At 39.1% G+C, this 23,413-nt stretch overlaps 1 protein-coding gene across 12 annotated transcripts in view; it reads right to left on the bottom strand.

Moving 5' to 3' along the window:
• LOC125254758 overlaps nt 1–23,413 on the bottom strand; it is a 188,974-nt gene that overhangs the window by 111,429 nt on the left and 54,132 nt on the right. The window contains exons 23-43 of one of the 12 annotated variants that reach the window (XM_048169550.1): nt 15,846–16,019; nt 15,484–15,654; nt 14,814–14,987; nt 14,523–14,687; nt 14,140–14,313; nt 12,833–13,003; nt 11,981–12,154; nt 10,487–10,657; nt 10,191–10,364; nt 9,920–10,093; nt 8,448–8,621; nt 8,110–8,280; nt 7,738–7,911; nt 6,108–6,281; nt 5,392–5,562; nt 3,901–4,074; nt 3,589–3,753; nt 2,310–2,483; nt 1,817–1,993; nt 1,507–1,677; nt 68–241 (exon numbers count right to left, since the gene is read on the bottom strand). In XM_048169550.1, coding sequence (XP_048025507.1) covers nt 68–241; nt 1,507–1,677; nt 1,817–1,993; nt 2,310–2,483; nt 3,589–3,753; nt 3,901–4,074; nt 5,392–5,562; nt 6,108–6,281; nt 7,738–7,911; nt 8,110–8,280; nt 8,448–8,621; nt 9,920–10,093; nt 10,191–10,364; nt 10,487–10,657; nt 11,981–12,154; nt 12,833–13,003; nt 14,140–14,313; nt 14,523–14,687; nt 14,814–14,987; nt 15,484–15,654; nt 15,846–16,019 — 3,621 coding nt within the window. Of the gene's footprint in view, nt 1–67; nt 242–1,506; nt 1,678–1,816; nt 1,994–2,109; nt 2,135–2,309; nt 2,484–3,588; nt 3,754–3,900; nt 4,075–5,391; nt 5,563–6,107; nt 6,282–7,737; nt 7,912–8,109; nt 8,281–8,447; nt 8,622–9,919; nt 10,094–10,190; nt 10,365–10,486; nt 10,658–11,980; nt 12,155–12,832; nt 13,004–14,139; nt 14,314–14,522; nt 14,688–14,813; nt 14,988–15,483; nt 15,655–15,845; nt 16,020–23,413 lie in introns of all 12 variants that reach the window. The other 11 variants (XM_048169551.1, XM_048169561.1, XM_048169552.1 and 8 more) reach the window with 11 other exon arrangements.

Here is a 23,413-nt window from a genome sequence, read left to right as displayed (position 1 = left end):
GGAAAAAACAAAAGTGTTGAGTTTATGTTTTTGTTTGTCAGTGTATTATTATTTCATCACGTCTCACCTCAGTGTCTTGAGTTGACACTTTGTATCCTGTAGTAAATCATCAAGCTCCTTCACTCCTGATTGTCCAGGATCATTTCCTGTGAGATCCAGCTCTATCAGGTGTGAAGGGTTTGATCTCAGAGCTGAAGCCAGAGCTTTATAACCTTCTTCTGTGATACTGCAGTCTGAAAGTCTAGAGAAAAAAGAAAATTGTAAATTCTAATAAAATTTATTTTACAAAAAATAGCAGCAAAAAGAGTTTACTACAGTTTTATTTTAAAGGGGTCATAAGTTGCGTTTTTTTTTTTTATTGTATAATGTTTGACTGCAGAGGTTGACTGCGGTGCTACAAAAATACACATTACATATCAAACCTTCTGTAACAGACAAAGCAATAGTGACACAAACATTGTTATTCACACTTGTATGTTGCAACACTACTCTCGGATCCAATATACTCGGCACTGCAATAATTTATTATTTTCTCTCCGAAAAGCCGGCATCAAACTGTGTGTTGTTTAAAAACTAATCTGAAGGAAAATTAAGCTAACAAACAAGCAGTGTCTTACTAACATGATCTCATTGGAACTCTTAATGTTAGGATCAGGATGAAGGCAATGCAAAGACTGTGTTTTTCCACAACTTGGTACTTCAAAACATCTTGTAATCCTCAGAGTTGTCTCTATCCACTTGTTAAGTCGTGACGTAAGGAACGCCGTTACTGGGTCCAAGCCTCGACTCGTTTCACTTGAGAATGGCATCTCCACAGAAGTTTATGAGCGCTATTTTTTCATAATAAACATTTAACATTTTAAAGTTAAAAATTTAAAATACTTACAGTCTACACAACAGTCTCCATGCTCACAGCATCACAGACATTAATATTTTAACGATTTATAAAAGATTAATCACTGTCTGGCCATCTGGGATTTTGGTATGGAGATAAAGATTGAGATTACATTTTTTTGGAAGTATTACACCACATCGTGTGTGTATATTAGCACCATTTGTTGTTTTCTTGTGGTATGAGATAGAGCGTTTGGACCCGGAAGCGCTGCCGCGTGACGTCAGACTTAACAACCGAATAGTTTTGTTGCTGGAGTAATCCTGTATTTGCTTCAGTCTTGTATTTACTACTATATGACATGCACAAAATCGGTGGGCAGGGCTAAAGAGGCAATGATATACAAGTAGGCACTGATCTTCTGCAGAGGCGGTTTACTATGTAATGTGACAATCTAAAATGAGTCCTTTTCTGAGCTTGTTTTTAATAATAGCTGTTTTTTGGACAGAGGAAATTTTGAGTAATAAAAAAATGTACAGGATATTTTTATAGTACATTGACCCCTTATACTGCATGTCAAAAGATCAAGAAAAATTGTATTTCTCAGTTCAGGACTCCTTTAGCTTTGAACAAAAGAAATGTTATTAAAACAATCAATGGTTTACTAAACTCACCTGAGTTTCTCCAGAGTACATATTGTATTTTCTAATCCGTTCTGGAGTTTCTTCACTCCTGAATCCTGCAGATTATTGTTGCTGATGTCAAGCTCTTTCAGACTGGAGTTTGATCTCAGGACTGTAGCGAGAGCTGAACAGCTTTTCTCTGTTAGACCACAATCATGCAGCCTAAAATGATGAACAGGAGAGGGAGAAATTACAAACACATAGTACTTGACATCAACATGATTACTGAAAATTTTGTTTTTGTCACCAGATATTTTTAAGATGCTTTAAATCTACAATAATATATGAACACAATACTCACATCAATGTGTTGAGTTTACAGTGTTTATCCTGCAGTAGAGCAGTGATCTGATTCACTCGTGTGTCTCCTAGTTCATGTCCACTCAGATTCAGCTCTCTCAGGAGTAATGGGTTTTCATTGTGAAGATCTTCAGTCAGATATTTACAGGCTTTTTCTGCATCAGGACTTTGTAACAACCTGGACAAGTAAAAGTATGCTGACATTACATGCTATATAGTGATTTATGCTCACAATGTGGTAAAAGGGCTTTAGTAATTTCAAAGCTTTTATAAATGTCTTTTTGTCTTTTTTTCTTCTGCATCAGGACTTTGTAACAACCTGGACAAAGTAGAAGTACGCTGACATTACCTGCTATATAGTGATTTATGCTCACAATATTGTGAAAGAGCTTCAGTCATTTCAAAGCTTTTATAATTGTTTTTTGACTGTTTAATTCTTGTCCACCTAAAATGGTTTTAGGACTTTTGAACGTTATTATTTGAAGAACACTCACCTCAGTGTCTTGAGTTGACACTTCTGATCCTGTAGTAAATCATCAAGCTCCTTCACTCCTGATTGTCCAGGATCATTTCCTGTGAGATCCAGCTCTATCAGGTGTGAAGGGTTTGATCTCAGAGCTGAAGCCAGAGCTTTATAACCTTCTTCTGTGATACTGCAGTCTGAAAGTCTACAGAAAATAAAAACACTAATTTAAATTAACATTGCATTTAAGATTAATTCATCACTGTGAAGTCAATAATCAAAATATCATACACATGCGTGAACACATAGTACGCATGCGCATGATGGCACTATTTCCACAAATTTGTGTTTTTGTTGTTTATATGTAAAGGCATCGTTTACAGTCTCCATGTAAACATGTAAGCACACATGACAGCTTTTAATATCTGCATCAGTTAAGGCTTCCACATATTTTGAAGCTTAAAGAAAAAAATGAACTTGAAACAGAACAAGACTAAAAATGCACCTTATCTCTGCATTTGAAAGCACATTTGGTAAACAAACAAAGGTCCCACTTTATATTAAGTGGCCTTAACTACTATGTACTTGCATCAAAAAATAAGTACAATGGACTTATTTGTTCATATTGAATTGCAAAACACTTTTGCTGCTATTGAGGTTGGGTACGGGTAAGGTTAGGGAAAGCTTTGGTGGTATGGGTAGGTTTAAGGGTAAGGGATGGGTCAACAATGTAATTATAAATGTAATTACAGAAATTAATTACAGATGCAATTACATGCAGGTGTTTTTAAAATATAAGTACAATGTAAAAACATGTATGTACACAATAAGTGCATTGTATCAAATGATTAATTTAAATGTAAGTACATAGTAGTTAAGGCCACTTAATATAAAGTGGGACCCAAACAAAAAACTCCACCTAGGCTGTGAAAAAGAGTATTTACATGTTTTCAAACAATTCATCCTATTTAACCAATCCTATTCAGATTTTTTTTTATTGAATGGAACTTATCAAACGAAACTAGAGCTGCTCAATATCAGTCTCCAAACCCTGTTCCAGATTCATCCCCTGCTATTCAATGTCACTTAGCAAAAGAGTAGGTGAGCCACCAAGGCAGTGAGTTATATATATCAGCAACTGCTGTGGGCATGTTAACAAAGTGTGAATCTTATTGGTTGGCCAGTTTTTTGTTGTTGTTGTTGTTGTTTGTTTTTTTAATAGTGAAATGGAAAAAATAACACCTCTCCATAAAAGAGAAAAAAAAAATGTCAGTCTGAATGAACAGCAGTTTATGGTGAACTGTACTCACTTGAGTATCTTCAGTGTTGATTTCTTCAGTCCCTCAAAGATCTGTTTGACTCCTGAGTCCAGCAGACAGCTGTTGTTCAGGTTCAGCTCTTTCAGGATGGTTTTGGAGGAGAGAACAGTAGCTAGAACTGAACAGCTTTCCTCTGTCAGCTCACAATTATTCAGCCTGAACACAAAACAGCATTATTTATTATTCCGCACATATTCATTGCACATTAGACCAAGAGCTCTTCATATCTGCTCACACATGTGACTGACAGCCCTTTATAATGAATAAACAGAAGTTATAGAGTATAAAATCATGTTCACTCACTTGATTTTCTCCACTTTGTTATGAGAGTCCATCAAAAGAGCAGAGAGATTCTCTCCATCCAGATCTCCTAATTTATCTTCACTAAGATCCAGTTCTGTACGTAATAATGGACTTTCACCCAGAACTTCAGTGAGATAGTCACATGCTTCCTGTGCAGCAGGACTTTTCAAAAACCTACAGCAAGACGACAACAAGTTTAGATTAGATAATCTTGTTATAATGTTATACCTTTTGCCGCTCCCATTCTGCTTATGGGTAAGAGTGGAGTTATAAATCAAATACAGAAAATATATTGATCATTCCCACTAGTATGTATGAGTGTGAACCAAAAATCAATTCCAATTCAGGTCAGGAATCAAATTAAATTTAAATTTAAATTCTGTGGATTTTAATGCGATTTTAAACCATTCAAGCTGACTGAATAACTTTTTTTGTAACTGATTTTGTAATTCATATCTTACATTTGATTACAGTTTCTGTACCTGAATATCTGAAAATCTTAAACATTTGTATCTTTTGGTTGTATTTATTTGTGTTATTGCTAATGTGTTAATTTGTTCTTATTTAATTGCTGTGTGTGTCTTTAATAATGCTTGAAATTTTAATTAGTTGGGCTACTTGTTTTTGCTGTGGTATTTTTGTTAAAACCATAGGCAAAAATTCCTTCTCTGAGTTCTTTAGCCTTTAGATTTTTGTTCATGGTTTTCAGCTGCAATATAACATATTGGAAAAAGACTAGAATGTGAATATTATTTTAATTTATTTATTTACCTTTTTGGAATTGAAACTAGGAGTTGATTAAAATTTTAATCGATAAGCAGAATCGGAACTGAAATTTCTAAAATTCAAATGATCCCAACTCTAGTGTGATGTTCCATTTGGAATTTGTTTCTAAAGCATTCCTTTTAAGTTTTAGCTTTATAACCATAAACAAATGCTTACATAAGTCTGCAAAGAGGTTTTTTTCTGTGACAATCAAATAAGAACATATATAGAATTTTTTTCTTTAATGTATAATTTTTTATAAATATCAAATATATTTTTCAGTTTGTATTGATGGAAGAGAACTTGCTATTAGTACATGTAAACAAAATTATTTTTTGTGTGAAAAATGAACTAAAAATACTAAAATTGGAGATAAGCAGCAATCCCTACTAAACTAATGTTTACTGGAATATTATGTGATGCCTTCATGTTTATTGCATTGTGGAAATAAATATACAAGTTTTACTGTTTAAGGAAATATAAAATCATTATCGTTTTAATAAACGCAGAAGTTTAGTAACTGATAGTGCTGTTTATACAAGTTTAGTGCTTATGTAACACAAATACATAATCTTGCCAATTTTAATCTTCCATAGTATGTGATGTTATTAATAAACAATGGATCAATACAAGACATGAAAATCAACTGATTATTGTTTTGTTGCAGCATGGCTTCAGGTTATTTTAAAAGTACAATCTTATTAAATATTTAAAGGTTTTAATCACCTGATGGTTAATTTACAGGAGTCATCCTGTAGTAAATCACTGAGCTCCTTCACTCCTGATTGTCCAGGATCATTTCCTGTGAGATCCAGCTCTATCAGGTGTGAAGGGTTTGATCTCAGAGCTGAAGCCAGAGCTTTATAACCTTCTTCTCTGATACTGCAGTCTGAAAGTCTAGAGAGAAAAGAAAAAAAAAAAAAAAACAGTTGTTGCTATTCTTTGTGGAGAAACAGATTATTTTATCCCTAATGGGATTTATGAATGGCTTCTGACAAATTAGACAAATTATGAACAAATTATTGCCATAGTGTGTGCAAAAAAGTATAGCAATATTTTTTTATTTTAAATTGGCATTAAAATATAAATACAAATATAAATATCTGGCCTCAGATATAAATACAATATATGCATCAACCAAAACCAAATTAAATTAAATAACTTTAATAACCTAATCTTATTAAATAGTTCTCCAAAAAAATGAAATTCCATAATTTTTGGATTTTGTCCATGTTGTTTCAAAATGTATTTTCTTCACTAAACACAAAAAGAGATGTTAGGCAGAATATTAGCCACATAGTCATAGTGTAAATTTAAAAAGTAGTAAAACTGAAATTTTGGCATCAGGTCTTTTTTCAATCACATTTTTTTTAGATAATCTAATTTAATAACTTTAATAAATGAACAAACATGCAGAATAGTACATAAATGAATATACACACTTCAGTTTTGTCAATCCGCATTGTGTATTTTTCAACAGACGACAGATCTTCTTCATTCCCGAGTTTCCTAGTTTATTTCCACTCAGATCCAGCTCTATCAGGTGTGAAGGGTTTGATCTCAGAGCTGAAGCCAGAGCTTTATAACCTTCTTCTGTGATACTGCAGTTTGAAAGTCTATTTAAAAAAAGTTTGTTTATTCTTTGTTAGAACACAGATTATCATACTAGTCCTGGGCTTTATTAATAACATCTGAACCACCTAACATCAAACCACTTAGAACAACATGATCTAATTCTCATTTACATAATACTTTACAGTCAATTACAGTATCTAGTAAAATACATAGTGATGCATGTACTGAAATTAAAATTTCAGCCTATAAGTTCATCTAATCAGATAGGACATTTACTAGGGGTGTGACAAGACAGGTAGCTCAGGAGACGAGACGAGACATGAGATTGAGTTTACGAGAATGAGAAGAGACAAGATTTTTACACAGTATTTTGACGAAATACATGACTAGATAATTAGTCTGCAGGTACATTTGAAATATTTGAACTAATCTTGTAATGAATGTCATTTCAGTTCTTTCTGATTATGAATTATCATAAGCAGTAAAAGACAACAATTCTCAAGCAATGTAAAAGGTTTTGCCACAAACTCAACTGACTGACTTCACTCCTGTATGATTTCATATGAGTCTCTTCAGACCTTAGAACTGTACATGATTTATGAGCTTCTAGACCTTTTGACCTCCTAACTGAACTCCTTTCCACAAATTGATCATAGAAATAAAACTATAGAATAAGAAAATGGTAACACTTTACAATAAGGTTCATTTGTTAACATTAATGTAACATGAACTAACAATGAGCAATACATTTGCTACATTATTTATTAATCTTTGCTAATGTTAGTTAATAAAAAGTCATTCACTGTTAGTTCACAGTGCATTAACTAATGTTAACAAATGCAACTCTTGATTTTAATAATGTATTACTAAATGTTTAAATTAACATTGAGATTAATAAATGCTGTAGAAGTATTGTTCTTTCTTAGTTTATAACTAAAGTGGTTAACTAATGTTAACTAATGAAACCTTATTAAGTGTTACCATAAAAATGAATAACAGTTTTCCCTTAGTTGTGCAACCATAATCAAAGTCTCTCAGAATATACAAAGTGCAAATAGAGACCAAATTTTTCTTCAAGCATGATACAGAGCTGAAAGATGGTTACAACAACACAGCCCAGCCTAAGATAGCTTTCATATTGGGAGGATATTTGCATGCATCAGGGAGCCGCTTTCAAAATGCGGGGTATTGAAATCGCACTTGAATGCGCACTTGTGTTTACTTTCGTTTTTTCGATTGCATGTACTCTGTGAATAGGGAGCGGCGGCGACCATTATCCAGCTGAATTAAATGGTTTTTATTCCTATAAAAAGTAAAATGACAATGGAGGCATAATGTAAACGTAGCGGTGGCATATTCCATACTAATGTCACCCTCATACTGTCATGGCAATATCACTCACGAGACAGCTTTTCACCTCGACGAGAAATCTCGTCACACCCCTAACATTTACAAATGTATATTGTTATACAAAAATGTAGATTTAAATATACACACTTCAGTTTTTCCATTTTGCATTGTGTATTTTCCAAAAGAGGACAGATCTTCTTCATTCCTGAGTTTCCTAGTTTATTTCCACTCAGATCCAGCTCTCTCAGGTTTGAAGGGTTTGAATTAAATGCTGAAGTCAGAGCAGCACAACCTTCTGCTGTAATACTGTTATTATTCAGCCTGAAGAGAAACAAAACAAAGACAGGAAACATTCTTCAGTTTATTTCAAACACAATTCACAATACTGTAACAGAAGGATAAATTTATATCAACTAATTTCAATCCTCAAAAACTTTAAAGAGCAATGACAGTCTTTTATTAGACTTTAAAAATGTAACAATTTTTTTTGTAAAGTATAAAACCATGTGACATACTCACATCAGTGTGTTGATTTTACAGTGTTTGTCCTTCAATAAAGCAGCGAATTGATTCACTCGTGTGTCTCCTAGTTTACGTCCACACAGATTCAGCTCTCTCAGGAGTAACGGGTTTTTACCCACAATTCCAGTCACAAACTGACAGGCTTCATCTGCATCAGGATCCAAAAACCTGCAGATAAGAAGCAGCAGGAGGGTACAAATAAGTTCTTTAACTTGATCTAAGGAAAAATAACATATGAATATGTTTGTGAAATGGTTCATTTTATGTTAGTGAAATAATCTTTATATAAATAAATTGCCTGAATATAATTTTTGTATTATTTCATCACATCTCACCTCAGTGTCTTGAGTTTACAGTTCTGATCCTGTAGTAAATAATTGATCTCCTTCACTCCTGATTGTCCAGGATCATTTCCTGTGAGATCCAGCTCTACCAGGTGTGAAGGGTTTGATCTCAGAGCTGAAGCCAGAGCTTTATAACCTTCTTCACTGATACTACAGTCTGAAAGTCTAGAAGAAGACAAAAAGAGACAAATAGTCTTAAAACTGTAATAATTACTCCATTAATAACAGACCTGCAAACTCACAGAAGGTGAAAAAGGTGACAGGTTTATGAATGTAATCACTGTGGGGGGTCTGGGAAAAATTTTGTGATTTAAACATGTAAATGATGCATTCTGAATAAATTTCATGTCTAATTATTTACTTATGTGGCAAGTAGTCGTGTAATAAGTGGGATAATGTACATCTAGCCAGTTGTTATCTCAGAATAAACTCCTTCAGGCTGATGCAAGAACCCTCCGCTTCACGTCGGGGTCCTGATCACCCATTCAGGGTTTATTTTGCGATAACAACTGGCTGGATGTACATTATCCCTTACTTATTGTTCAATAAATGATATTTTCTATTTTAATATTGATTCACCAACAACTTTAGTGCAGGTTACATAGTTTTGCCAGTAGGTTGCAGCAAGAGACTGCATTTAAGAGGGAGTTAATAGACCATTCATTAAAAATCACTGATTAATTCTGGAACAAAGCAAGGTTGTATATATTATTAATTTGAAGTAAGAGGATGTCATTATATTGATTCTTATTGTTCAGAAGGCTTGTGGTGCTGCATCCATGATGTTTAATCGGGAAACAGCTCTACAGCAAGCTCAGAAAATGGGTTAAGACCATAGCTGTTTCACTAAGGAGGGCTCAGAGACTGGCTCGCTTAAGACTGATTTTTACTTCTGGGTCGGACCTACGCCGGAGGCTATGCTTCTGTTTTCATTTATACTTATGCGTCATTGTCCGTGTCCATGTGCATGCAGACCGCTAGTAGGCAGTGTCTGCACTCATGTTGAGTATCAAGGCAAAAGCAGAAGAAGAAGCAGCTTGTCATGTACGTTGTCAGAGAAGCTTCAGCAGTAATGGTGGCAAATAGGCAACGACTTTTGTTGCAGTTTGACGCCGTGTGTCCCCTGAAACAGAGCATTTTTTCATTCCTGTGGAAGCTCTTCTCCGCTTGCTCTGTGCTAGTAGACCAATCACAACACTTATAACACAACTGCTATCATCTTGCAACTTACAGAGTGCATTTACTATAAAATGAAACCAGAGGACTTCAGTACTATTAGTAGGCCTGTGGTAATACTATTAAAAATTATTTTTTTGGTAAGATTAAGTACATTACACCTTACTTGGCGTATAGAGTGTTAATTTATTAATAATAATTAGGGTTTGGTTGGGGTGGGGGGTTAGGGTTAATAATGACCTTCACGCCTTCATACTGATTCATGTTTAGATTAAGCAAATTCAAACCTGATTATCTTCAGTGTACACTGTGAATTTTCCAGTAGAGTGGAGATTTGAGTTACTCCAGAGTCTCCTAGTTTATTTGCACTCAGATCCAGCTCTATCAGGTTTGAAGGGTTTGAAATAAAAGCTTTAGTCAGAGCAGCACAACCTTCTGCTGTAATACTGATGCAGTTAAACCTATAGAAGGGAAAAGAAAGTTTTAGTAATAATAAAGATAAATAATGTCAGTTTTCTTGCAGCAGTTGGCCTTTAACACATTGACTGAAATACTTACTTCAGCTTTTCCAGTCTACATTGTTCATTCTCAAACAGAGTCGAGAAGATCTTCACTCCTGAGTCTCTGAGTTTAGTCCCACTCAGATTCAGCTCTGTCAGATTTGACGGGTTTGAATTTAAAGCTTCAGTCAAAACACGACAACCTTCTGCTGTGATATCACTGTTATTCAGACTGCATAAAGAGACAAATATTTACTTGAGGATGACACTACAAAATGACATTACAAAAGCATCCGATGATTATTCAGTTCACAGGTTCACAGGTATTAAATGTGTTATAATGATACAACTCACATCAGTGTGTTGAGTTTACAGTGTTTGTCCTGCAGTAGAGCAGCGATCTGATGCACTCTTGTGTCTCCTAGTTCACATTTACTCAGATTCAGCTCTCTCAGGAGTAACGGGTTGTCACTCACAATTCCTCTCACATACTGACAGGCTTCATCTGCAGCAGGACCCAAAAACCTTCAGAAGGGAAGTTGAAGCAGGATTCAGTTCAGTTCTCAAATAAACATGAGGGAAAAAACTTTGATCTGAATTTGATGGGAAACAGTGTGACATGGTTTATCTTGAATTTACTGTGATACATCAGCAGGGCTGAGTAATAGATCAATATCAATATTTATTGGAAATTATAAATCTATGATATTTTTTTTTATATTTAGCCTACATATACAATCATATGTATGATGCTAAAAAGTCTGCATGTTCTGCTTGTCTCTACAGAGCCCCTAAAGGGACCTTTGCAAAAATAAAAAATATACAGGCTTGCATACTCACAAGTAACTTTCGGGTGTGCACAACCAAATTTTTGCGTTCTCACAAGAAACTATTGTGTTATCACAAGGAACGTTTTACGTGCGCAATTAAGCATTACAGTGTCAGGTTTATGTATACCATAACCTCTTGCCTCATCACTGCCATTTTATCATAAAGATAACAAGAGTATTAAAGATCTGTTTGCTCAAATTGTGGCTTTCAGGGCAGTATACCTCTAACCTCTAGCTTTAACACATCCTCTGTGATGGCCGAGAAACCGTGCTGTGAAATGGACTGATTGTGTGATACAGCTGTGTGCGTTTGAGCAGTTCCTATAGTGTAAGGCTGAATCCAGCTCCTTATTTATTCTTGCTCCTTATTTACTGAAGTGCCTTTATAACGAGACGCTTTGTCCATTTTACTGTGTCAATCTGTTTTTATGGACCCTTGAACTTGGCAAATGTTCACAGCCCTATTGAGCTATCAAGTTAAGTCAAGTCACCTTTATTCAATAGCATTTGAGCAAATTGATCTTTAATAATTCATGCACATCTATAGTCTCATTTTCTTTAATAAAATGGCAGTGGTGCCAAAGGAAATAGGTTTTAGCCTACTAAACATAGTATACATAATACTGACACCATAATGTTTGCACACATGCAAAGTTTCTCATGATCACGCAAAAAGTTCTCTTGCGCACGCGGAAGTTTCTCGTGATCTCGTGATAGTGTCTCATGCACACGCGAACATTTCTGGTGCGCACGCAATAGCCTGTTTATTTTTTACTTTTGCAACAGTCCTTTTAGGGGTTCCGTATTTCTCAGTGTAAAGTAGTGAAATTAAAAAAATAGAGTTATTTTACTTTGTGGAGTATGTAAACTATATTTAAATTTTTTAATGGTCTAACAAACATGTGGAACATTTCCTTCCCCATTAGTACTACAAAATAAATAGATATCAATATTGAATGATATGTGGAAAATATTGCCCAGCCCTATGCATTTTTTTCATTATTTCATCACATCTCACCTCAGTGTCTTGAGTTTACACTTCTGATCCTGTAGTAAATCATTGAGCTCCTTCACTCCTGATTGTCCAGGATCATTTCCTGTGAGATCCAGCTCTATCAGGTGTGAAGGGTTTGATCTCAGAGCTGAAGCCAGAGCTTTATAACCTTCTTCTCTGATACTGCAGTCTGAAAGTCTAGAAAAGAGAAGAGAAAAATATATTTCATGATCTGACAGAAACTTGTTTACTGGAATAATTACATTTGGACAAAGAGTAAAGAGAAATTATTATTAATTATTATTAAATTATTATTATTTACTATTAAAGCTGAATTATGTAACTTTTGGCGCTCCAGGGGTTAAAAAACAAAACTGCATACATCTAGCAGAAGAACATTGCAGCCAGAGCTACTTCTCTCTGTTTATGTTTATGGTGATTCACACTGGTACTGTTCTACTCTGCAGTGGTGTTGACCTGACTGGACTACAATAGTCCAAATGAAGAGTTAATTAGCAAAAACCAATAAACGCCACTTTTAAATAAAATTAACTGACTGTCGTGTGTTATAGCCACATATAGCATGTTCTGAACCCTAAATCCATTTTGTAAGAAAAGCTGGTATTGTCCACTATCAAGGCATCGCGAGTTCACATTTAACAGCAGAAACCGACAAGCGCCCTTGTTGTTTGTGTACAGAAACCGATAAGTCCATTTTAGCAAATCAGCGTGCAGTGTTCAGGTCAGGTGACAAGGCTGGTAGTCAATTCAAAAAGACGTGTTAGCTGAGAGGAGTTTCTTCAAAGCTGACTAAAATTGATTGAGGATTTATTATTTCAACTCCTGCAAGTCCTTGTAAGCATGTAAAGTACTCACTTCAGTGTGTTGAGTTTACAGTGTTTGTCCCTCAGTAGAGCAGTGATCTGATTCACTCGTGTGTCTCCTAGTTTACGTCCACTCAGATTCAGCTCTCTCAGGAGTAACGGGTTTTCATCCACAATTCCTCTCACATACTGACAGGCTTCATCTGCAGCAGGACCCAAAAACCTGCAGAAGAGAAGTTGAAGCAGGATTCAATTCAGTTAAAAACTAAATAGCATCTCATTGTCTTGAATTTACTTTGATGCACCAGATCATATTAGTGAAGTAATATTTATATTTATACTAATAACTCATCTGCACTAGGGATGCCCTTGACTAAAGATTTTTCTAGTCAACTAGTAGTATTTAATTTAAGCAAATAGTTGACTAATAATAAATAAACCATATAAACCATTTAATAGCCTATAATATATAGCCACACATAAACATGAAACAAAACACACTGGCAAAAGTAATGATTTTGAATGCGTCGTGAAAATAACAGCAAGGAGACTGCCTTAACATTCATTCATTGATAAACTAGTGTTTACTGTGTTTTCAGCTGATTCGTCACCTCTGCAGTAGTGGACAAAATATGCATGTGGATTACATAATCTGAGAATATTTGGTTAACAGTTGAATTGATTCATTTCAAAATAGACATTTCAAGCTTTCTATAAATATATTTCTCATGTCTGTGATGCAAGTATACACCGAGTTTCATTCTATTTTTTGACACACTCAAGTTCACAGGGACTGAGACAGCAGAAAGTGCATTCTTGTTTGTTTTCATTATTTTATGAACATTTTGTTGTTATTTTGAGCATGCACAAATAAAATAAGCCCCTTTACAGTTTTGAATTATGTGTTAATATTACCTGTATGACCAAAAATTAGAGTATTTTAAGTTAAATGCAAGTGATCGCACCGGCACCTCCATGTTAATTGTCATGCAGCACGCTAATATTCAGCTTCCACACTCACAAACATATGAATATGCACCAAATAATTTCACACATTTTTCTATGTTAACATTTGAGCGAGCTGCAATGTAAAGCTGCTATTACTTACATGTAATAAGACATATTTGAGGTCAATAATGACAGGCGAGCATGTGGATTTCCTGCCCAACTGTAATTACCACAAGGACCAGCCATTAACGATCTGTCGTTGACTGTGTGACTTGCCACTTCCTGTGGAGTTTTTTTTTTTCCTGCAAATTACCGACTAATAAAATTTTGGTCAACTAAGCCTCTTTTTGTCGACTACTAGGGTGCAGCCCTAAACTGTACAATATTTTGTATTTTTTCATCACGTCTCACCTCAGTGTCTTGAGTTGACAGTTCTGATCCTGTAGTAAATCATTGAGCTCCTTCACTCCTGATTGTCCAGGATCATTTCCTGTGAGATCCAGCTCTATCAGGTGTGAAGGGTTTGATCTCAGAGCTGAAGCCAGAGCTTTATAACCTTCTTCTGTGATACTGCAGTCTGAAAGTCTAGAGGAAAAATTTAAAAATTAAATAAATTCCTATAAATCTAAAGATTAACTAATTCAATAAATTCTAATTCAATTTCTTTTTCAGCATTACAATATTCATAATTCTCAGTACTTAAAAAGCCATGTGTCTGTAAGTATTTTTTATTTCTGTAAGTGACATCACTGACATAAGATTTCTGCCCAAGTTTAAATTAACCAAATTCAAACCTGAGTATCTTCAGTGTACACTGTGAATTTCCCAGTAGAGTGGAGATTTCTGTTACTCCAGAGTCTCCTAGTTTATTTTCATTCACTTCCAGCTCTTTCAGGTTTAAACAAAATTCTGACGCCAGAACAGAACAACCTTCTGCTGTAATACTACTGCAGTTTAACCTGTAGAACAAAGCAAAAAATAAAAATGGTGTATAGATGCATATAATTACACAGGCTTGTGTATTTAGTAATCACTACTTTTATCCACAAATATGAGATTTTATGAGATTTTTTAAAATAGCTTACTTCAGCTTTTCCAGTTGACACTGTTCATTCTTGAGCAGCGCAGAGAAGATCTTCAATCCTGAGTCTCTGAGTTTAGTTCTACTCAGATTCAGCTCTGTCAGATTTGATGGGTTTGAATTTAAAGCTGCAGTCAGAACAAGACAATCTTCATCTGTGATATCACTGTTATTCAGACTAAAAAAAAAGAGAAAACATAGTTATGAGTTTTATCTACACTTTTACCAAGAGTTGACAACTACTGGTGACATGATGACTAGGGGTGTGCCTGAAGCCTTAATCCGTATTTGTAAAGGCACAGAAGAAAAAAAAAAAAAAAGCATTCTATGGGGCCCCTAAAGGGACATGTGGTTAGCTTCTTGTTAGCAGTAGCCTGTTACATTACATTACATCAGATTTCACTTGCCACATTAAGAGTAAGGAGAGATGGCTGATGCCCATTAAATATATACAGTATAATTACCAAACTATATCTTCAAAGAAAGATAGAGAAAGCACTGAAATATATTTTTCCTGCCAACTCATATTTATTCCCTTTAGGGGCTCCTTAGTACACAGCATTTCCTTTCCAAACATGGCATTCAGCTTTAGGCTTACAAAATATACATAACACAATAAAGAGCAAGTTCACTATTATAAGAAAAAAATGTATTGCAATGATAATAAAACTTACATCAGTGTGTTGAGTTTACAGTGTTTATCTGGCAGTACAGCAGCAAGTTTCTTCAATCCTGATGGTCCTAGTTTATGTTCACTCAGATTCAGCTCTCTCAGGAGTAACAGATTCTCACCCAGAACTCTGTTCACAAACTGACAGGCTTCATCTGCAGCACGACTCAAAAACCTGCAGAAGGGAAGATAAAACAGGATTCAATTAAAATCTTAACTAAACTAAAAATAGCATCTGATTCACAATTGAAAACAGTGTCAAATGCTTTATGTTCAATTTTCTTTGCAAAAGATTGTATTAATGAATAATTTTATAAATGATTTGGCTGATTATCATTTTTGTTGTATTATTTCACCACATATCACCTCAGTGTCTTGAGTTGACACTTCTGATCCTGTAGTAAATCACTGAGCTCCTTCACTCCTGATTGTCCAGGATCATTTCCTGTGAGATCCAGCTCTATCAGGTGTGAAGGGTTTGATCTCAGAGCTGAAGCCAGAGCTTTATAACCTTCTTCTGTGATACTGCAGTCTGAAAGTCTAGAGAAAAGAAATGTATTACCACTCAAAAGGTAATACACGAAAAACAATTTACATGAAAAAATGTAAAATGCACTTTATTTATTGTATTTTCCTTTATTCAGAGAATAAAACAAAAATTAAATCTGACAGAAGTATGTCTTTTCCTTTTCTTTTGTTTACTACAGCAGTGTTTCCCACAGGATTTTGTGAGACTGTGGTGGGTGGACATCGGTCCCTTTAGGGGGGTCCGGGGGCATGCCCCCCCGGTGGAAAATGTTGTACATTTTAAATTTAAATGCATAAATCTGGTGCATTCTGAGAGCAAAATTAAGTGACTAGATCAATGAAGAAATTTGTTCTCTTGTAAACAATTTTGTGCTCTAAAAGTAATTTATTTATTGGTGATGGTAGGGCACATTAGTCATGTACACAACATATAGTAGGCTAAATGGTCATTCATAAGTGGTCAAACATGTAGAGTATACATTTAAACTAGGGATGTCCCGATCACGTTTTTTTGCCCTCGAGTCCGAGTCCGAGTCATTTGATTTTGAGTATCTACCGATACCGAGTCCCGATCCGATACTTCTATAATACATGAAAAAGAATAAAGAAGAGCGAAAAAACAGATCCAGGATCCAGGAACAGTGCTTTTCGGGTTTTTCAGGTATCTAACAGTAGTTTTCAAGTACAGAAAATGGATAAAGTAATCAAATATAAAATAACACTGCATATTATCTTTACTGTATAAAATAAATAAAGATTAATCATTATTGAAGTTACAAAAACTATTCAGTCAAGAGCAGTGAGTGATTTCTTTGTTATTTGTTGTTTGATTTAACATTAAAAACAGGCAGCAGGAATAGTTTTTTTCCCTATAAGACATGCACGATCCAGTACATATACTCTTACACATGCACTGTCTTTCTCGACTAATATACGTTCACTTAAGACATAACCGACTATGTTTGCTAGGATACTCGCTAAGACGGGCATGTTGACATAATTTTTGTATGAATTTGTCCGCTGAAGTGCAAGACTTGAAAGAGAACTCAGTATTTGCGCGCTGACTGAAATAAGCGTGTGCGCGCTTCGGATGAGCGCACACAAATCTTCTCACAGCGCGCGCGAGTTCTCTTTCGCGTCTTGTTCTTGAAGGTTTAAATCAGCAAGGCTTAAATGAGTTTAGTTTAAACACAGATAGCAACGTGTGCTGTTCAGGTCTCACCTGTATCAACACCCGGGTGATGACGGCGTAAATGACTGGACATTAGAGCATATGGCACTCGCAGTTAACAGTTTACAAAGAGTGACTGTTTTGTCCACGCTTTCTGATTATCGTTGTTGTAACGTTTTGCGCATCCATCGACTGAAACATACATTATTTGAACTCTGTCTGTCTGTTTTCCACGTTGCTATTTTAAAAAAACCATATTAACCAATAGATGCGTCGTCATTCGAGATGGACCGCGGTGCAAGTGCGTACCGAACCGTAAGTGGAGAACCGTACGGTTTGATTTTTTACTGAGAACCCTTGCACCCCTAATACATATATATCCGAGTCCTGATCGGGAGGTAACGTCCGATTCTGATCGAGTCTGAAATCACGTGATCGGGCCCGATTTCCGATTATGTGATCGGATCTGGATATCCCTAATTTAAACCATTAAAAATATGTAGCAAAAGAGGTTACCTTTGTTCAGCTAATTTATTGGTGGGAGCCTGTATCTATACATCTGTATTTGTGGAACTAATGGTCACTCTTTGATTTATTAAACAATCCAGAATGCACTAAACACACTACTTCATTATAGAGAAAAATAACAAATGAATAAAAATATATAATCATACGCTGACCAATAAATAAATAAGTAAACTAGGTGAGTATATAATTCAGCAGCAAAAAGTATTCTAGCCTAATTCTTGGGGAAAAAAAATTAAAAATTGCACAGTAATTTTATAAATAAAAGTTAATAAAAAAGTTTTAAATTACTATTTGTATTCTTATGAAATGAAAAAAAAAAAAAAAAGATTTATATTAGATTTATATGTAAATAATTATATGTATTTATATTAATGTAATATTAAAAGACGCTTATTTTAAATGTATTGTGCAGCTTTTTAATGTGGCAACAATATATGATATATACGACAGAACAAAATAGTCTATTAATAATCTTTCAGTGTGCAAAACGTCTTGGGTTACGAGTGTAACCCTTGTTCCCTGAGTAAGGGAACGAGACGCTACGTCAGTGACGTGATGGGAATCCTCTGTATTTTGTGTTCGTGAAGCACTATTGTATCTAACCAATGAGAGAACGCGACGTCAGAGGTGGTGACGTCACGGACCGGAACCTATAAAGCACGCCCGGAAACAAAGAACGCTAGCTTCTGTGATATGTCTGAAGTAAGCGCTCCAGGCCTGCTGGAGGTACGGCAACGTGACGTAGCGTCTCGTTCCCTTACTCAGGGAACAAGGGTTACACTCGTAACCCAAGACGTTCCCTTTCGTGGGAACTATCGACGCTACGTCAGTGACGTGATGGGAACGCTGTCCCAACTACGCCGTGCCTCCGGATGCCTGGCTGCTATCTTGTAACACCAAAGCACCCGGAGTACTATTCACATTAAGATTATAAAATCTGATGAAGGTGTGCTGGGATGACCACCCAGCAGCACCACAAATATCAGCCAGGGAAACCCCTGACATATGAGCTCTTGAAGCAGCCATACCTCGGGTTGAATGAGCCCTAACATCCAGAGGACACGGGTGCCCTAAAGTTTTGTAGGACAATGTGATGGCCTCAACCACCCATTTACTCATCCTCTGCTTGGACGCTGGGCCCCCTCGACTCGGGGACCCATAACATACAAACAGTTGGTCTGATTTTCTCCACAGGGCAGCTCTGTGGACATAAGCGTCCAATGCCCTCACAGGGCACAGCAGATTAAGTTTTTCTTGATCCGGTCTAGTGAACGGAGGGGGATAAAAAGCTTCCAAAGTAATGGGACCTGGGACCCTAGTGGGGACCTTAGGAATGTATCCTGGCCTTGCATGTAAAAAGGCCTTAACCATGCCTGGTGCAAACTCTAAACATGATGGTAAAACCGAAAGAGCTTGCAGGTCACCTATTCTCTTCAAGGATGAGATGGCCAGTAAAAACACAGCCTTTAGAGTGAGCATTTTATCTGACACCTCTTCCAACGGTTCAAAGGGTGCCTCAGCCAACCCTTGTAACACGATGGCTAAGTCCCAGGTCAGCGCTTTCGGGCGCACTGAAGGCCTCAACCTCAGTGCGCCACGAAGGAAGCGAACAACTAGGGGGTCTCGACCTACCGAGACACCACCCAAAGGAATGTGATAAGCTGAAATAGCAGCAACATACACTTTTAGAGTAGAGTGAGTTAAGCCTTCTGAAAGTTTTTCCTGAAGAAATTGCAGCACACAGCTGATAGAAGAATGGACCGGGTCCATCATACGACGACTACACCATGTAGAGAACACATTCCACTTATACATGTAAAGCTTCCTTGTAGATGGAGCTCTGGACTGGAGGATGGTCTCCACCACCTCGGTTGGGAGACCAGACTCTATGAACCTTGCCCCCTCAGAGGCCAGGCCCACAGTTTCCACATTTCTGGACGAGGATGCAAGATCGTGCCGCCCGCTTGGGACAGGAGATCCTGTCTGACTGGAAGCTCCAGAGGAGAGCCGTGAAGAAGAGATACTAGGTCCGCAAACCATATTCTCGTTGGCCAGAAAGGAGCCACCAATATTAGGTCCACCCCTTCCTGACGAATTTTGTCCAGAACTCCCGGGAGCAGAGAGACTGGGGGAAAAGCATACAGGCGTAGCCTCGGCCACGTCTGTATCAAGGCATCCAGCCCCAGGGGAGCTGGGTGCCTCAGAGAGTACCACAGAGGGCATTGAGTTGACTCCTCTGTGGCAAAGAGATCGACTTCCGCTCGACCGAATGTTTTCCATATAAGCTCCACTGCCTCGGAGTGGAGCTTCCATTCCCCCGGACTCGCGCTCTGCCTCGACAGAGCGTCCGCCCCCATATTCAGGTACCCCGGAATATACGCCGCCTTCAGCGAGCGTAACTTCCCTTGGGTCCACAGGAGGATGCGACTGACCAGTTTGCATAGTGGACGAGACCGCAATCCCCCTTGGTGATTTATGTAAGAGACCACCGTAGTGTTGTCCGTCTGGATCAACACATGGTGGCCCCTCAGGTCGGGGAGGAAGTGCTTCAGAGCCTGAAACACCGCCAGCATCTCTAGCCGATTTATGTGCCAAGAGACCTGGTGTTCCTCCCAAAGACCTTGAGCTGAGCGACCACTCATGATCGCTCCCCAGCCCGTGAGGGACGCATCTGTCGTAAGCATTACGCGACGACATGAAGTTCCCAACACGGGCCCTCGGGACAGGAACCAAGGCTTTTTCCACATGACCAGAGCACGAAGGCATCGCCGCGTGACTTTGATCATGCGAAAAGGATTTCCCCTCGGGGAAAACCCCTTGGTCCTGAGCCACCACTGCAGGGGTCTCATGTGCAGAAGGCCAAAAGTAATAACGTTGGACGCAGCTGCCATAAGACCCAACAGTCTCTGAAACTGTTTCACAGTGAGTGACCGGCCTAACTTCACCCCGTTCACGGCCCCGAGAATGGACGTCACACGAGCGGGAGACAGTTGCGCCCGCATCGTGATCGAATCCCAGGTTACCCCAAGATAGTTGGCAACCTGACTCGGAACCAGCACACTTTTCTTGGCGTTGAGCCTCAGCCCAAGCTTCTTCATGTGCGACAGCACAACATCTCGATGTTGAGCTGCCAGACGTTCTGTTTGAGCTAAAATCAACCAATCGTCGATATAGTTCAGCACGCGGATGCCCTGAAGTCTCAGAGGAGCCAAGGCTGCATCCACGCACTTCGTGAACGTGCGGGGTGATAATGATAGGCCGAAGGGAAGAACCCTGTATTGGTATGCTTCGCCCCCGAAAGCAAACCTGAGGAACTTCCTGTGAGAAGGATGGATAGATATGTGAAAATACGCGTCCTTCAGATCTATTGCCACAAACCAGTCCTCGGATCTGATCTGTGGAACAATCTGTTTGAGTGTAAGCATCTTGAACTTTAACCTCTTTACAGATCGATTTAGAATACGTAGATCTAAAATTGGACGTAACCCTCCATCCTTCTTCGGAACAATGAAGTAACGGCTGTAAAAGCCCGACATTTTGCTGGGAGGGGGAACCCGTTCTATAGCCCCTTTTTGCAAAAGCGTCGCAACCTCTTGTTCCATTACCAGAGACTGCTCTGGAGCTACCACTGTGTGAGTCACTCCACTGAACCTGGGCGGACGAGAACCGAACTGAATTCTGTAGCCCTGTTCTACCATGAGCAGCACCCATTTCGAAATATTTGGAAGACATTTCCATTCCTCCAAAAACTCTACTAAGGGAACCAGCCTCTCGAGACTGGTCTCTGGTGTTTTTTGAGCACTTGGCTCGTTTATCTGACACGGCGTACCGGCAGACAAACGAATCATGTGCTGGCCGACCCTCCTCGGAGGACCGACCGGAACTGCTACGCCCTGTCGCACACTGGGTGGCAGGATTGGTAGAACAGTCCCTTGAGGGCACCGATGGGGAACGATAGACATTAGTCGTCGAACCCCTTCGGAGGGGGCTGCCCTCAGAAGCCCTGGTGCATGACCGTCAGGACTTCTTTTGTGAAGCCTTCCGGGAGATAATGACGGTCCTCAGATCCGCCCTACCCTGGAAGGCTTCGGCTGTGCAGCACGCTCCGGTCCCCAAGCATCCCGCGGGGGAGCACGGGCGGCCACACTCGCCTTTTGCTGGGACCTGTGTCCCGAGGAGCCGGCTATCGGCTGAGGCTGCCCCCTTCGCCCGGCAGCCTCAGGGGGATGAGTTTTCCGGGGGAGGAATGTCTGGAACGCCGCTTTCTGTTTCTTTGCCTCCTCGAACCTGTCGACGACAGTATTAACTGCGTCGCCGAACAGGCCCTCGGAGGAAAGCGGTGCGTCCATGAGGATATGCTTATCCTTCTCCTTTATGTCTGCTAAGTTGAGCCACAGATGTCTCTCCGTGGCCACCAGCGCTGCCATAGAGCGGCCTACTGACTTGGCCGTCTCCTTAGTGGCACGGAGAGCTAAATCTGTGGCCTTCCTTAGCTCATGAATGCTTTCAAAGGAGACCTCCCCAGACTCATCAATTTCCCCCAGCAGATCAGCTTGGTATGCCTGCAGTATCGACATAGTGTGCAGACATGCCGCAGCCTGACCCGCTGCCGAATAAGCCTTGCCCACCAAATTCGAAGTTTGTTTCAACGGTTTGGTGGGCAGCGTCGGGGATTTCAGGGACGATGCTGACCCGGGCGAGAGATAGCTCGCGAGCGTCTCTTCGACCCGAGGCATCGCCCCATAACCGTGTTGCTTCAGCCCAGTGATGTTACTGTACATCGATGTCTGTGGGCTGAAGACACGGTACTGCACGGGTCTATTCCACGACCTCGACACCTCGGTGTGGAGGTCGGGAAAGAACGGCAGTCCCCGACGCTGGGGTAGTGACCTAGCTGGGAGAAAGCGTTCGTCCAATTTACTTTTTATTTTAGGAACGCTTTCCTCCGCGGGCCAGCTTATATTTAACTTTTCTACTGCCCGGGTCACTACCTCCATGAGCTCCTCATGGGCTGGAGATGAGGATGACGGTCCCTCATCACCACCCTCGACACCTTCAATATCAACCTCCTCGGAGGAAGATATATTCAGTGCCGGTGCCTCCCTTTGAGGGGAAGAAACCGCAGCGCGTGCTTCCACCACCAAAGGAGAGACACTGGATCTAGCAGGTAAGGGGAGCGATAAGGCAGAGCCCGTCTCTCCCCCCTCCGCTAAATCCATTTGTGAACCCCACGAGTGCAGCCTTCGCTGTGCCTCGGCAGCAGCGGGACCAGACCCGCGGGGAACACTCGCCGCGGCGCCCTCCTCGAAGAGCGCCCGGCGTGAGCGCAGCGTCCTGAGAGTGAGCTGCTCGCAGTGCACACAGACAGCCCCCTCGAGACCTGCCTGTGCGTGCTCAACTCCCAGGCATTTCACACACATGTCGTGTGTGTCCCCTGCCACGATGAATCGCGGACAGGGAGGCGCACACTTAGTGAAACGCTGGCCTTCCGTCATTTTAAATATGCTGTGTTTGTGACTTTCTGAAACTCTTGTCCTCAGACAAAGAGATCACTTTCGGCGAGATGGTAGACAAACAACAGTAAATAAGACAGACAAGATACAGATAGCGCTTACTGAAGACAACAGAAGCTAGCGTTCTTTGTTTCCGGGCGTGCTTTATAGGTTCCGGTCCGTGACGTCACCACCTCTGACGTCGCGTTCTCTCA

The sequence above is a fragment of the Megalobrama amblycephala genome, linkage group LG19, assembly GCF_018812025.1.
Source record: "Megalobrama amblycephala isolate DHTTF-2021 linkage group LG19, ASM1881202v1, whole genome shotgun sequence".
NCBI lineage: Eukaryota > Metazoa > Chordata > Actinopteri > Cypriniformes > Xenocyprididae > Megalobrama > Megalobrama amblycephala.
Note: the sequence above shows the minus strand (reverse complement) of the source record. Positions and strands in the feature narration are given on the sequence as shown.